At 44.7% G+C, this 14,256-nt stretch overlaps 1 protein-coding gene across 1 annotated transcript; it reads left to right on the top strand.

Moving 5' to 3' along the window:
• Nucleotides 1–3,293: 3,293 nt before the first annotated feature.
• pgm2l1 (phosphoglucomutase 2-like 1) lies at nt 3,294–14,226 on the top strand. The gene is made up of 13 exons (XM_061788188.1): nt 3,294–3,512; nt 4,327–4,494; nt 4,634–4,740; nt 5,082–5,166; nt 5,240–5,520; nt 5,869–6,061; nt 6,130–6,408; nt 9,835–9,928; nt 10,009–10,138; nt 10,370–10,559; nt 11,653–11,786; nt 13,875–13,977; nt 14,036–14,226. The coding sequence occupies exons 1-12, from the start codon at nt 3,402–3,404 to the stop codon at nt 13,975–13,977; spliced, it is 1,875 nt and encodes a 624-aa protein (XP_061644172.1). The 5' UTR covers nt 3,294–3,401; the 3' UTR covers nt 14,036–14,226.
• Nucleotides 14,227–14,256: the final 30 nt, after the last annotated feature.

Raw genomic sequence — 14,256 nt, forward strand, 5'->3', positions numbered from 1 at the left:
CAGAGTGTAATTTTTTTTTTTTGAATGATTTTGTTGATGTCTTCCTTGTAATTGTTAAAACATTGTTTCATCACAGACATATTTTAAATAATAGTAAGTGTGCTCTGATTCTAAAGTTGTCTCTCAACATACATGCAACCCTGTTACTAAAAGAAATTTAAGCCAGCTACGAGAAGAGAAAAAAAGTGAGCAACATGACTCAGCAGAAAGGAAATTGAAAGGACGTGAGCGAATTGCTCTGACTGTGGGTAGGTACATAAGGTAATTCTCTTTTCGATTTTTCATGTATTAATTTTTATTATATAGTTAAGTTTGTTCTTGACCAGTTAGCTTAACAGCTAACACAGCAAGCATGTAGTCTTGTGCAAAAACAATAACATTGCCGTTGATTTGCAAACTTGTTACTGTAATTACAGTAATACTAAAATTAAATTAGTACTCAAATAAAATCAAACTTTCTTCAGTTAATTATAAGTATTTATTCGGCAATATTTTTTGAAAACTGTTTTGTCAGGTGCCTGAGTATCTGTAACAGTGTTGTGCCAGACACAACAAATATTGTAATGCCCTAGTTTGTGGTCAAGGATGACACAGTCGCTGACGCACTACAGTCGCTTTATTACAACAAGCGGTAACAAAAATGCACATTCATACAAGAGCTGCAGTCCGCTCCAACGCATGCCCAAGTACTCCACACGTACTCCTCCCCGACTCGAGCCAACATTCAAGATTAAATGTTCCTTTGCTCTTTCATCTTTGATGGCGTCACAACTGCTAATCACCAGGCCCGCACTTAACAGCCCCCACTCAGAGTTCAGATATTACAATATGGGGTGGGTTTGTTCCAAAAGGCACAGGATGCTCTTTCTTTGACTTCACAAAGTTGAAATAGCCACAGTACATGAATGGTGAATGAGGTCGTTCAAAACCCCTTCCCCCGTCCCCTTGCCTGACACTCTGGCGCTCTGTCTGGCGGCCAGTGCGCTCTGCTGCTCCCGGAGTGTGGTGCTCTGAATAACCCAACAGCACGTCCCAACAATGGCACGGTGATCGACTGGTTAGAGCGTCAGCCTCACAGTTCTGAGGACCCGGGTTTTCTCCCACATCCCAAAAACATGCTCTAAATTGCCTGTAGGCATGAATGGTTGTTTGTTTCTATGTGCCCTGCGATTGGCTGGCAACCAGTTCAGGGTGTACCCCGCCTCCTGCCCGATGACAGCTGGGATAGGCTCCAGCACGCCCGCGACCCTAGTGAGGAGAAGCGGCTCAGAAAATGGATGGATGGACGTTCCAACAATGCACTGAGTTTCTGAACGATACGGAGTGTAGCAGAGTGTGCTCGGAGTGTATTTCTGAACACACCCTTAATATAACATGAAATATCCCATTCAAAGTGTGCCATTTATAATAGTACATTACCTGTTTTTTCTTGAAAACATAAGAAATATAACCTAAATATAGGGCTGTGCAATGAATCTGCATTTTGATTTTAGCTTAAAAAACATTCTAATCGAAGAAAAATGATTAATGTGCCAAACGGCGCAGTGTGTCAATGCACCCTGAACGCACTATTGTTGCTTGCAGCAAGTGTGTGACGTATGTTATTCTGCCCACCCTGAGCATGCTGTAACCAGTTTATTGACACCGTGGTTGAAGTTTACTTGAAAACTAAACTCACAACAAAAATAATCTCACACATTGTATATTTAAATACAAGACACTTCATTTTGGAAAGACTGCCATCTTAATGTTCACATATAATAAAAAGCCCTATTGATGGGCTAGCAAAAATTAGCTTTAGAAGTCACGGGAGGGATTTACCTTCAAATATAGAACATTCACACAAACTCCGTATTAACACATAAAAACAGGTAATATAACAATACTCACAGGCATATACTTTTCCTCATCTGTTAAAAAACATGTTAAATTAATAGTTCTAGAGCGATGTTCTTCTTCTACTCTCTTTGTAGTTCCCTGCATGTACTGCACCACACTGCCCCTAAGAGGACAAAGCATGCACACCAGGAACAGTAGATATTTATTTTATTTATTGTTTTATATTGCGATTATTTATCCATCCCATCCATTTTCTTTACCGCTTATCCTCACTAGGGTCGCGGGCTGCTGGAGCCTATCCCAGCTATCTTCGTGCGGGAGGCGGGGTACACCCTGAACCGGTTTCCAGCCAATCGCAGGGCACATAGAAACAAACAACAATCCGCACTCACATTCACACCTACGGGCAATTTAGAGTCCTCAATCAACCTACCACGCATGTTTTGGGGATGTGGGAGGAAACTGGAGTGCCCGGAGAAAACCCACCCAGGCACGGGGAGAACATGCAAACTCCACAGAGGCGGGGCCGGGATTTGAACCCCGATCCCCAGAACTGGGAGGCAGATGTTCTAACCAGTCGTACACCGTGCCGGCGCTATCATTTATATTTTTTTCATTTTACTATTTTTTTCTGGTTGTTCTTTTAAGTTATATTTAAAGTTGAGTTAAAAACAGTGGAACCTCGGTTTAAAAATGACCCGGTTCACAAACAATTTGGTTTATGAACAATTTTTTAAAAGAAAAATTACCTCGAGTTACATACTACTTTCAGTTTACAAACAGTTTGGCATGGTCGCACAAGTCACAGAACTTTGTGCTTTTCCTTGCACCGTATGAACATCATTGGCCCAGTGCTTCAAGTGCTTTTGTTTTTTGACTGAAATGGCTGCCACACCCCACAATGCAACGCAAAAGCTGCGCTGCATTGTGGGAGTTGGTGGCCATTTAGGACCCCGCACTAACCATTGTGAACGTAGACATTAATGTACCCGAAAAAGACTGCACAGTGATTTACAAGCAAACCCACTGTTATTTCATAATCAGAACTTCTGTTTTCACCTATTTATATATTGCACTGCATTTATTTTTAACCACATAATGACCAAAATAATGTAATTTCACATTGTTCTTCAACTGGAACAGATTAATTGCATTGCCATTCATTTCAATGGGAAACATGACCTCGGTTTTCAAACGTTTCAATTTGAGAACAGGGTCACAGAACAAATTAAATTCATAACCCGAGGTACCATTGTTTTGAAATCAATGAATAATGTTTATTCGTTGTGATTTCAATATCAAGCCAAATAATCGTGATTATTTGTAGTACTAGTATCAACTATAAAACTGCATCTGTTTCTTTTAACTTAAACTGAAGCAACAAGTTTCTGGTGTACTCTTATTTTGAAGGGCATACCGTTTCTTTTGAAAGACAGCCGGAAGCAGAGCCGACTTACGAGGACTTGACTGTCCAACTGTCATTTGACGCCGCAAATCAGCCTGGAAGTTAGCATTAGCATTAGCAGGGTACGTCGTTGTCGCGATGGCAGCATCGAGTCAGCATGGGCGACACTGAACGGGACGACGCAGCCGCGGAGGCCGAGCAGAGGCCACTGAGTAGCGGGGATGAGCAGCTGGACGAGGCGCTGCGGCGCTGGATGCGCTGGGACAAGGTGAGCCCGCCGGAATTTAAACATCATCCGCCCCGCCTGTCCATCACAGCGGTGCTGTCAGTCACCTTGATTGAAGGCGCTTTTCACGAGTCACCTTTGGTGCATTGTTGACAAAGTAACGATAAGGCTAGTAGACAGCTGTCACATGCTCACTTCTGTAAAACCAAAGCGTTTGTAGACAAAGTTGACGATGAAGCCGAATCACGTGGCTGAATGTGATCAATAAGAGCCTGTGATTATTTTAATGAAATTCATTAAAACTGTGCGTCAATACGGAAGTAAACGACAAAGGAACGTTTATCATAGAGACTTCTGAATTGAGTGACTGACTGTGAGCTGTTCAAACCTTTGCGGAACATTCTGGATTTGTCCTGGAAAGCTCCCGAATGTTGCGGTAAGATCGAACCACCTCACCTCGTTGGGTAAAGGTCATGAACCCTGACAACCTTCAGTGTAAATGTCAACATGAAGCATCACTTACACGTTACCAGACACTACCCCGCCCCATACACACTCATACACTCTTGGTGAACATGACCACACACGCACACTCAAACGTTTCATGTTCTGCAATAAAGCTGGAAAAGTACAAAGACACCCACGCAGTGAACACATTAACACACAGTCACGCACACGCTGTGAAAATGACCACACCACACACACGCAGACACTGTGAATATGACTATACACACACACATACACTGTGAACATGACCACACAGACACAAACGTGACAACACACACAAACATAAAACACACTCAGTGATCACACACTGTGAACACAGTTTGTGCGTGCATGTGTATGTGTGTTTCAGAACGAGTGGACGCGGGCTCAGGCGGTGGGCTTGCTTGGGTCGGCGGGCGTGTCCGAGCTGCGGCGTCGATTCTGCTCCACGTTGACTTTTGGCACCGCTGGACTGAGAGCACCGATGGGGGCGGGGTTTAACTGCATCAACGACCTCACCGTCGTCCAGTCCACACAGGTCAGTGTGCGTTTATAAGTGTGTCTGTTTTTGTGTGTTTTAAAGCACATTCACTGCCATTGACGGCTTTAGAAGTCAAATATCCATGTTAACTGTGTTAATGTTAATGTGTGTGTGTGCGTGTGTGTGTGTGTGGCAGGGGCTCTGCGCCTACCTGCTCAGCTGTGTTCCAGACGCAGGGCGCAGAGGGGTAGTGGTGGGCTTCGACACCAGGGGGCAGCCTGAGAGCGGATGCAGCAGTCAGCGGTAATTACAACTGCAGCGTTTCTTTGGAAACAACACATCGACTGGCATGTGTTGCACGTAAACGTTACATTTCCTCTATATGTTGCCCTGGAAACAGCACTTTCCCTGTGGTGTGTGGCAAAGGAATCATCGCATTTACAGCTGTATGTTGCCATGGAAACAGCACATTTACTGTTGTTTCCAGTTGAAACAATCTATTTACAGCTGTGTGTGTGTGGGCACGCATGTGTCCATGGAAATGGCTCATTTACAGCAGTATGCTGCCATGGAAACAACACATACAGCTGCATCTGTCGCCATGGTAACATTGAGATATCAGCACTTGTGCGTGATGTTTGCAGGCTGGCGTCGTTGGCGGCGGCCGTGATGCTGAGCAGAGACGTCTGCGTGCGTCTCTTCTCCAGCTACGTGCCAACGCCGTACGTGGTGAGCAGATGTGACATTGTTTCCTGTGGCAGGGTCGGCGGGTGTGTGCTTGATGTCGTGTTGTGTGTTGCAGCCCTTTGCCGTCAAGGAGCTGGGCGCGGCGGCAGGTGTGATGATCACTGCGTCTCACAATCCCAAAGAGGACAACGGCTACAAGGTGTACTGGTGTAACGGCGCTCAGGTGACGGCCCCTCACGACGCCGCCATCATGGCGAGCGTGAAGGAGCATCAGGAGCCCTGGAGTGCCGCCTGCTGGGACGTCACACTGGCTCAGCGCAGCCCGCTGAGGAGCGACCCGCTGAGGCATGTGGATGCCGCCTACATGTGCGCTGTTGCCAGCCTCTGCTGCAACAGGTGAGGGGTTGCCAGGAAAAAGTATTTATTTATTTATTTATGTATTTATTTATTTTGCTATGACAACAGTACGTTAACTGTGCATGCGATTCCATGGAAACAGCACTTCTATTGTTGTTACCAGGGCGACATCAGATTTACAGCTGTGTCGCCATGCCATACAGAATTTATGGTTGTCGAATAGAAACAGCACCAGTGCAGCATGTGTTGCTATGGAAACAGCACATTTATTGTGTTGTCTGTTGCCATGGAAACAGCACATTTACAGCTGAGTGTGTTGCTGCGTGAGAGGGGGCGAGACCTCCCCTGTAAGGAGGGTGGAGTCAAGTGACGTGTTAATGCGTGCAGGGAGGCGAATAGGAGATGTCCGCTCAAGTTTGTACACTCGTCTTTCCACGGTGTCGCTCACGACTTCGTCCAGCGAGCCTTCGCCACCTTCGGGTTCCATCCGCCGCCAATTCCTGTCCCCGAGCAGAAAGACCCCGATCCGCAATTCCCGACCGTGCATGTTCCCAACCCCGAGGAGGGCCGCTCTGTCCTGGTAAGCCACCGCAGACGCCTGCCACCGCCGCCTCCTTTTTTTTTCTCCTCCTCACTTCTCGTTTCCAGGAGCTGTCTTTTCGTCTGGCCGAGCGGGAGAACGCCACCGTGGTCCTGGCGACCGATCCCGATGCAGACCGTCTGGCGGTGGCGGAGCTGAGCGACGGCCGCGAGTGGAAGGTGTTTTCGGGAAACGAGCTGGCAGCGTTGCTCTCGTGGTGGATGTTGTTGGCGTGGAAGCGAACGTGTGGCGACCGCGGCCGCCTGCGGGACGTCTACATGCTCACCACCGCCGTCTCCTCCAGGATCCTCCACGCGCTCGCCCGCCATGAAGGGTTCCACGTGGAGGTGAGTCTCTCATAACGATGACGGTGACGGCGTCCACTGCGATGACTAATGTTGTGCTCAAGACCACACAATCCTAACTCACGAGACCCAGACAAGACCAAGACATTTGGGAGTCGAGACCCAACACAAGCTGATTCCCAGACAAGACCATTAAAATCATTTTTAAAAACCATTACAAGGTTGAAAAGTTAAAGAGCATTCTTTTTTAATTTTAATTTTCTTTTAAATACATATGACAGCCAAAAACAACATCTGCAACTCTTTCAAAGCACAACTTCCAAAAATCTCAAATCTTTATTTTTTTCAACTAAATTCTTGTGAAAAATAAGTCCTTGTATCATGTATTTAAAAAGAAGATTTAAGAAGAGCTTGTTTGAATTTAAACATGGGAGAGTGCAGCATTTTGTCACCTAAACGTGCATGGTGGTCATAACATTGTTTCCCACATATACCCTATATTGCCAAATGTATTCGCTCACCTGCCTTGACTCACGTGAATCTAAGTGACATCCCATTCCTACTCCATAGTGTTCAATATGATGTTGGTCCACCCATTGTAGCTATAACAGCTTCAACTCTTCTGGGAAGGCTGTCCATAAGGTTTAGGAGTGTGTTTATGGGAATTTTTAACCATTCTTCCAGGAGCATATTTGTGAAGTCACAGACTGATGTTGAACGAGAAAGCCTGGCTCTCAGTCTCTGCTCTAATTTATCCCAAAGGTGTTCTATTGGGTTGAGGTCAGGACTGTGTGCAGGCCAGTCAAGTTCATCCACACCACAATTCTGTCAGCCATGTCTTTATGGACCTTGACTTGTGCACCGGTGCACAGTACTCTTTCATCTTGTTCTCTTGGTTATTGCATGTCCTCACCAGGTGTGCCCCCCGCCCCCCCCCCCCCCCCCCATCCACAAATAGGAACACGATTTGACTGTTGTAACGTTACTTATGCTAAAATATCTAGACTGTCCCACTCTGTCCCGCTGTCTGTCCCCTACAACCCTTTCCTGTCTGGCTGCATTTTCAATAAACATCAGAATAATTAAAAAATAAACAGAGGGAGTATGGGTATATATAAAATGGGTGTATATTTTATTAGTGCAGAAAAGGAACCATGCATCAGTTGTACACAAAACCACTGTGTTCAAAGAACAAAACCAACAAAAATGAATTTCACAATAAAAAATAATTCAAGGAAAATTTACTCAACTCAAATCACTTATATCTCCAATCAACTTTCGCTGTTTTAATGAATGGAAATGCGCAATAATCTGTTGAACCCCCCAAAAAATGTTTTTGTACAATGTTATTTATCCATCAATCCATCCATTTTCTGAGCCGCTTCTCCTCACTCGGGTCGCGGGCGTGCTGTAGCCTATCCCAGCAATCATCGGACAGGCGGTGGGGTACACCCTTAACTGGTTGCCAGCCAATCGCAGGGCACATACAAACAAACAACCATTCGCACTCACAGTCACACCTACGGGCAATTTAGCGATGTCAATTAACCTAGCATGCATGTTTTTGGGATGTGCCCGGAGTGCCCGGAGAAAACCCACGCAAGCACGGGGAGAACATGCAAACTCCACACAGGCGGGGCCGGGGATTGAACCCCGGTCCTCAGAACTGTGAGGCAGACGCTCTAACCAGTCGTTCACCGTGTCGCCTGAATCTATATAACTGAATCTAAATACTGAACTACAGACCCTTTCCAAAAAAATTTAATATCATGGAAAAGTTAATTTCCAAAATTCCATTCAAAAAGTTTAACTTTCATAGATTATAGATTCAGGGCCCACAATGTAAACAAGTTTTATTTATTTATGTATGTAATTAATTAATTTTATTTATTTATTTATTTATTTATTTTCACATAATTTGGGCTTCCAGCTCATAAAACCCACAAAATCAGGAATTCAAAAAAATTAAATACTATGAAGAAATCAGCCCAAATGTTGCAGGCCATAAATGTTTTGAGTGTCACACACTAATCATCTACTAAACTCTAAGCACCCGCACAGGTTTCACCAGGTGTCATTAAATTGCTTCAGTTTGGTTCAACTGTCTCATTTGGGTTCAATATGGGGAAGACTGCAGACTTGACAACTGGCCAGCAGACCATCATTGATACCTTCCCATTGGATGGGTAAGCCACAAAAGTTCAGAGCTAAGGAGGCTGACTGTTCACAGAGTGCTGTGTCCAAGCATATCAATGGAAGGACAAAATGTGGCAGGAGAAGATGCACCAGGAAAAGAGATGACCGTGGGCTTCAGCGGATTATCAAACAGAGAAGATTCAAGAATCTAGCGGACAGTGTAATGAGGCGGCAGTCACAGCTTCAAAAACCACCACATTCAGACGCATCCAGGAGATGGGCTACAATTGTTGGGTTCCTCGGGTCGGGTCAAGCCTGAGCCAACGTAGGGAACGTCTCAACTGGGCCAAGAAGAAGGACTGGACTGTTGGCGAGTGGTCCAAGGTCCTCTTTTCCAAAGAAAGTAAAGTGTGCCTTTCATTTGGGAATCAAGGTCCAACGGTTTGGAGGAAGACGGGTGAAGAACAGAACCCAAGCTGCTTGAGGTCCGGTGTGAAATATCCACAGTCAGTTATGATTTTGGGTGCAATGTCCAGTGCAGGTGTTGATAAACTCTGCTTTCTTAAATCCACGGTCACCACAACAGTCTACCAGAATGTTTTCGAGGACTTCATGATTCCTTCTGCTGAGGATCTGTATGGAGATGCAGATGTCATCTTCCAGCAGGACCTGGCCCCCTGCCCATACCGCCAGAAGCACCAAAACCTGGTTTGATGCCCACGCCATCACAGTGCTTGACTGGCCAGCCAACTTGCCGGATCTAAACTGAGAATCGATGGGGTATTATCAAGAGGAAAATGATGGGCACCAGACCCAAAAACAAAAAAGAACTGACAGCAAGCATCAGGGAAATCTGGGCTTCCAAAACTCCCAGGCAATGCCACAGGCTGGTTGCCTCAATGCCACGGCGCATCAAGGCAGTGATTAAAGCAAAGGGATTCCCAAGTATTGAAGATTAACATATCGTTTTGAAAATACCATATTTTGATTGATTTAATGTGACCCTAATTTCTTTCTTTTTTTCCTACAAAAACTGAGAAGTAAATGATTTCTTCACAGTGTTCAAATGTTTTTCATTCCTGATTTTGTGGGTTTTATGAGCTGGAATCCCAAATTATGTAAAAATAAACGAATGAATACTTGAAATTGTTTAAATTGTGGGCCCTGAATCTATAATTTATGGAAGTTTAACTTTTTGAATGGAATTATGGAAATAAATAAACTTTTCCATGATATTAAATTTTTTTTGGAAAGAGTGTAAATGGACTTTTCTCTTTTTCTAATTTATTGAGATGTACAAACAGAAATAAAGAAACATTTTCTCGTCAACAGGAAACCCTTCCCGGCTTCAAGTGGATCGGGAACAGAATTCAGGAGCTCACCGCAGACGGAAAGACCGTCTTGTTCGCCTTCGAGGAGTCCATTGGTATTTTTTTTGCCGCCATCATGTCACCGGCATTGCGGCCATCACACCGCCTGATCCTTGACATGCGTGTGCGCACGCAGGCTTCTTGTGCGGCAGTGTGATTCCCGAGAAGGACGGCGTGAGCACGGCCGCTGTGGTGGCCGAGATGGCTGCCTACCTCCATGACAGGAAGCTCAGCCTCCAGCAGCAGCTGCACAACATATACCACATGTAACGACGCACCTACTTCCTGTGTAGACCCACATTAACTTCCTGTGTGACAAGCATCCACTTTCTGTAGGAACGCACATCAACTTCCCATGTGACACATCTACTTTCTGCGTGGGCACACATTTAGTTCCTGTGTGGATGCTCAGCTACTTCTTGTTTGACAGCTCTACTTCCTGTGTGACACATGTACTTCCTGTGTGTACTGATCACGTGTGAACTTCCTGTGCGCAGGTATGGCTGCCACGTGTCGCTGACGTCTTACGTTATGTGCAACGACGCCGTCGCCATCCGCCGCATCTTCGCCAGCATCCGAGACTTCGGCGGCGCTGGTTCGTATGCCGACGCGTGCGGCGGCGTACGCGTCGTCCACGTGAGAGACGTCAACACGGGATACGACAGCAGTCAGGACGACTGCCGCTCGGTAACGCGCCTCCTTACTCGGCTTGCTTTCTTCTCCTCCCTTCTAACCCATCCTACCTTTCTACTTTCCTTCCTCCACTTCCTTTTTTCGCACCAGCCCTTCCTTCTACCTCTTCTCTGCCTTCATTTCTTGTTGTCCAACTTCCTTCACTCTTTCGTTTCTCTTTCGCTGGCCTGTGAACACCTCGGGATCCCCCCGGAAAAGTTGGACGAAGTGGTTGGGGAGAGGGAAGTCTGGATTTATCTGCTAAAGCTGCTGTCCCCCCGACCTGACCCCGGATAACGGGGGGAAATGGATGGATGGATGGATGGAGGCGATAGGAAGCTAATCATATACAGTATACTCTAAATATCCAAAAATAACAGGTCCATCGAAAGGTTGGACTTCTTTGTCTCCTCATCCTTCCTTCTCCTCTTTCCTGTCTTCATACTCCTCTCTTCTAATCCTTCTCTTCCCTACTTTTCCTCCTTCCTTCTCTATTTTTTCCTTCTACACCTTTCTTCCTTATCCTATTCTTTCTGTTCATTCCTTCCACTTATTCTTTGTCTTCATTCCATCTCCTATCTCTTCCTTCTCCTTTCTTCTTTTTCATCTCCAGCTTCTCTTCTTTCCTTCCTTCTGTTGTTCTTTCTCATTTCTTTTCCTCTTTTCTTACTACTTTTCCTTCCTTCTTTCTCATCTCTCCCCTTCTGCCTTTTCCTTCCTTCTTCTTCCTCATCCACCCTATTTCTTCTTTCTTCTTTTTACTTTCTCTTCCATTTCCTTTTCATACCTTTTTCCTTTCTCCTCCTTCCTTCTGCTTCTTACCCTTCTTCCTTCCTTTACTTCTCCCTTTTCTTTCCTTCCTTCTCTTTATTTTCGCTCCGACTGTCCTTCTATTTTCCCAATTCCCCTCTTTCCTTCCTTCATTCTTTCCTCCCTGACCTCCTTTCTTCTCCTCTTCCCTTCCTTACTTCTTCCTCATCCTCCTGTTTTCCTTGTCTTCTTTCCTTCATTCTCCCTCTTTCCTTCCTCCTGCCTTTCCTCGCCTTCATTGTCCGTCCTTCTCCTCGTCCCACCTGGTGTTAATTTTTTTCCTGTTTCCTCTGCTCAGGTGCTTCCCGTAAGCAGGAGTGGTCACATGATCACCTTCACACTGGAAAACGGCATCGTGGCCACGCTGAGGACGAGCGGCACCGAACCCAAAATCAAAATCTACACAGAACTGTGCACCGCGCCCGGAATCAGGTCACATGATTCTTAACGTGTTTTTTATTTATTTTTTTTAACCTGCACGTCAACAAAAACATTTCTTGATCAGTTGTAGTCAAACTTTTCGCACCAATTGCCACTTGAAAATGAACATTAAAATACAGTAGCATAGTGTTCATCAAAAACAAGGCAGAGGTTTCATTCCTCTAAAGTACAGTGGTCCCTCGCCACTTCGCGCTTCACGTTTTGCGGCTTTAGTGCTTTGCGGGTTTTTCCAAAATATTCATAAAACAAATAAATAAAAAATACAGCCATATCGGCAGCCATATTGCGGAAAGACGCGTTGTTTCATGTTGATGCGCGCGAGAGAAGGTTTCCCTGCATGCCAAACAAAGAGATGAGTTGACTCAGAGGCTTTGTACATGCCTGTACATACCTGTACTGTACGGGCACTCATACAAGGCGCGTGATTGGTTCCCGGCGCAACATCAACCAATGAGAGCATGAGTGGAATTATCCCGTGAGCTGATTGGCTGCGCATCATCGCAGCCTCACCCAGCATCTTCCCTTGTTGTGTCTCGCCAGTCTCGTCCACGCTGTTGTGTTCGCAATAACTTTTTTTGTTTAAGCGATAATTTTTTGGATTAGTTAAGCAAGCCCTTACAATGCCGCCGAAGCGCTGTGCCCCTGCGAAAGCTTCCTCCGGGGCGCCCAAGAGGAAGAAGAAGATGATGATGACCATCAGCGAAAAAGTAAAACTTTTAGATTTGATCAAAGAGGGCAGAAGTTATGCATCTGCGGCACGCCATTATGGCGTGAATGAATCTACAGAAAGAGGAAGCAAAACTGCTTCAATAACCTTCAATAAGGAAGCGAAACGTGTGGTAACTCCGCGTAATAAGAGAATTGTGAAAATGGAAGCTGCATTGTGGATTGCTGATTGCAGGGAAAAGACAGTGAGTTTGGACACTAATATTATCAGGACAAAGTAATTGTTAATTACTCTATAAGGTTTTATAATTAAAAATTTAAGTAAATACGCGTACTTCATGAAAATTCCTAGGGGGGGGGCAAATCCTACTTTGCGGTTTTTCATCTTTCGCGGGGGGTTCTGGTCCCCGTTAACCGCGAAAAACGAGGGAACACTGTATATTTGATGTTATTGTAATCCACAGTAATATCAAGCAGTTTGAACATTAACACTTTGCTAAAATATAAGAAAGTTAAACAAATTACTTAATGATTTCATTAAAAATGTTTTGCACAATAGTTACATAAAAATTGTCCCCCAAATAAAAAACAATTTCTGTAATGTATTGTACTTAAAAGTTAAATACAACTGAACTGTACTTAAAATTTTACTTGAAACTACTGTAAAATAAAAGGAAAAAAAATATTGTATTAGATTATTTAAAAAGGTTTATGCCACTGCAGCGTTAAGCACAGTTTACTTAAACACTTCTTAAATATAGGAAAAATAAATGAAGGGGAAAAAAACTACTTAATCATTCAGTTAAAATGTAATAAAGATAACAAAATAAAAATGTTATATAAATGTTCTTAAACAGCCGGCATAGTGGAGAACTGCTTAGCACATCTGCCTCACAGTTCTGGGGACCGGGGTTCAAATCCCGGCCTCGCCTGTGTGGAGTTTGCATGTTCTCCCCGTGCCTGCGTGGGTTTTCTCCGGGCACTCCGGTTTCCTCCCACATCCCAAAAACATGCATTAATTGGAGACTCTAAATTGCCCGTAGGTGTGAATGTGAGTGCGACTGGTTGTTTGTTTCTATGTGCCCTGCAATTGGCTGGCAACCGGTTCAGGGTGTACCCCGCCTCCCACCCAAAGATAGCTGGAATAGGCTCCAGCTTACCCGCGACCCTAGTGAGGAGAAGCAGTAAAGAAAATTAATGGATGTTCTTAAACATCAAATGCAAATGTATTGTACTTAAAAGATAAATACAATGCAAATAAAAATACTGCACTTGGTTTAAAAAAAATTTAAGCCACTGTAATATAGGAAAATAATACAATTATTTTATAATAGTAACAACAAAGGACCAGCTAGACGTGTGGCCGGCCAACCAATCAGAGTGTGACATCACTTCCTATTGACTGGTTTGCAGTGAGGTGTCTCGCCTGGAGGCAGAGCTTCGGAAGGTGACGGAGGCGCTACTGGATGACTTCCTGGAGCCAGAAAAAAACAACTTGATTCGCCGTGCTGTCTAGCTCCCCCCCCCCCCCCCCCCCCCCCCTCCCCATGGTATCACTTCCAGTTGTGTTTTATCAAGTACTTAAGAATCTAATGGCAAAGCTTGACGTTGCTATGGTGATGGTGACAAATCCAAAGTGAATGTTTACATGCGTGAAGCGTGAAAAGATTATTATACCTTTATTTATTTTTCTAATGTTTCTGCTTCCCATGTTCACAAATGTTTAGTGTTCCGCAATAAAGCTGGAAAAGTTCAGAAACTAAAATGTTGTTTCTATAAATGGTACTTTTACATC

The sequence above is a fragment of the Phyllopteryx taeniolatus genome, chromosome 1, assembly GCF_024500385.1.
Source record: "Phyllopteryx taeniolatus isolate TA_2022b chromosome 1, UOR_Ptae_1.2, whole genome shotgun sequence".
In the NCBI taxonomy this organism is placed as follows: Eukaryota; Metazoa; Chordata; class Actinopteri; order Syngnathiformes; family Syngnathidae; genus Phyllopteryx; species Phyllopteryx taeniolatus.

Excerpts from the sequence above, each read along its gene's own strand:
- pgm2l1 (XM_061788188.1), top strand. The coding sequence starts at position 3,402 with ATGGGCGACACTGAACGGGACGACGCAGCCGCGGAGGCCGAGCAGAGG. Across the intron at positions 5,521-5,868 it reads GCCAGCCTCTGCTGCAACAG|GGAGGCGAATAGGAGATGTC; the intron begins GTGAGGGGTTGC and ends TAATGCGTGCAG. Across the intron at positions 10,139-10,369 it reads CTGCACAACATATACCACAT|GTATGGCTGCCACGTGTCGC; the intron begins GTAACGACGCAC and ends TCCTGTGCGCAG.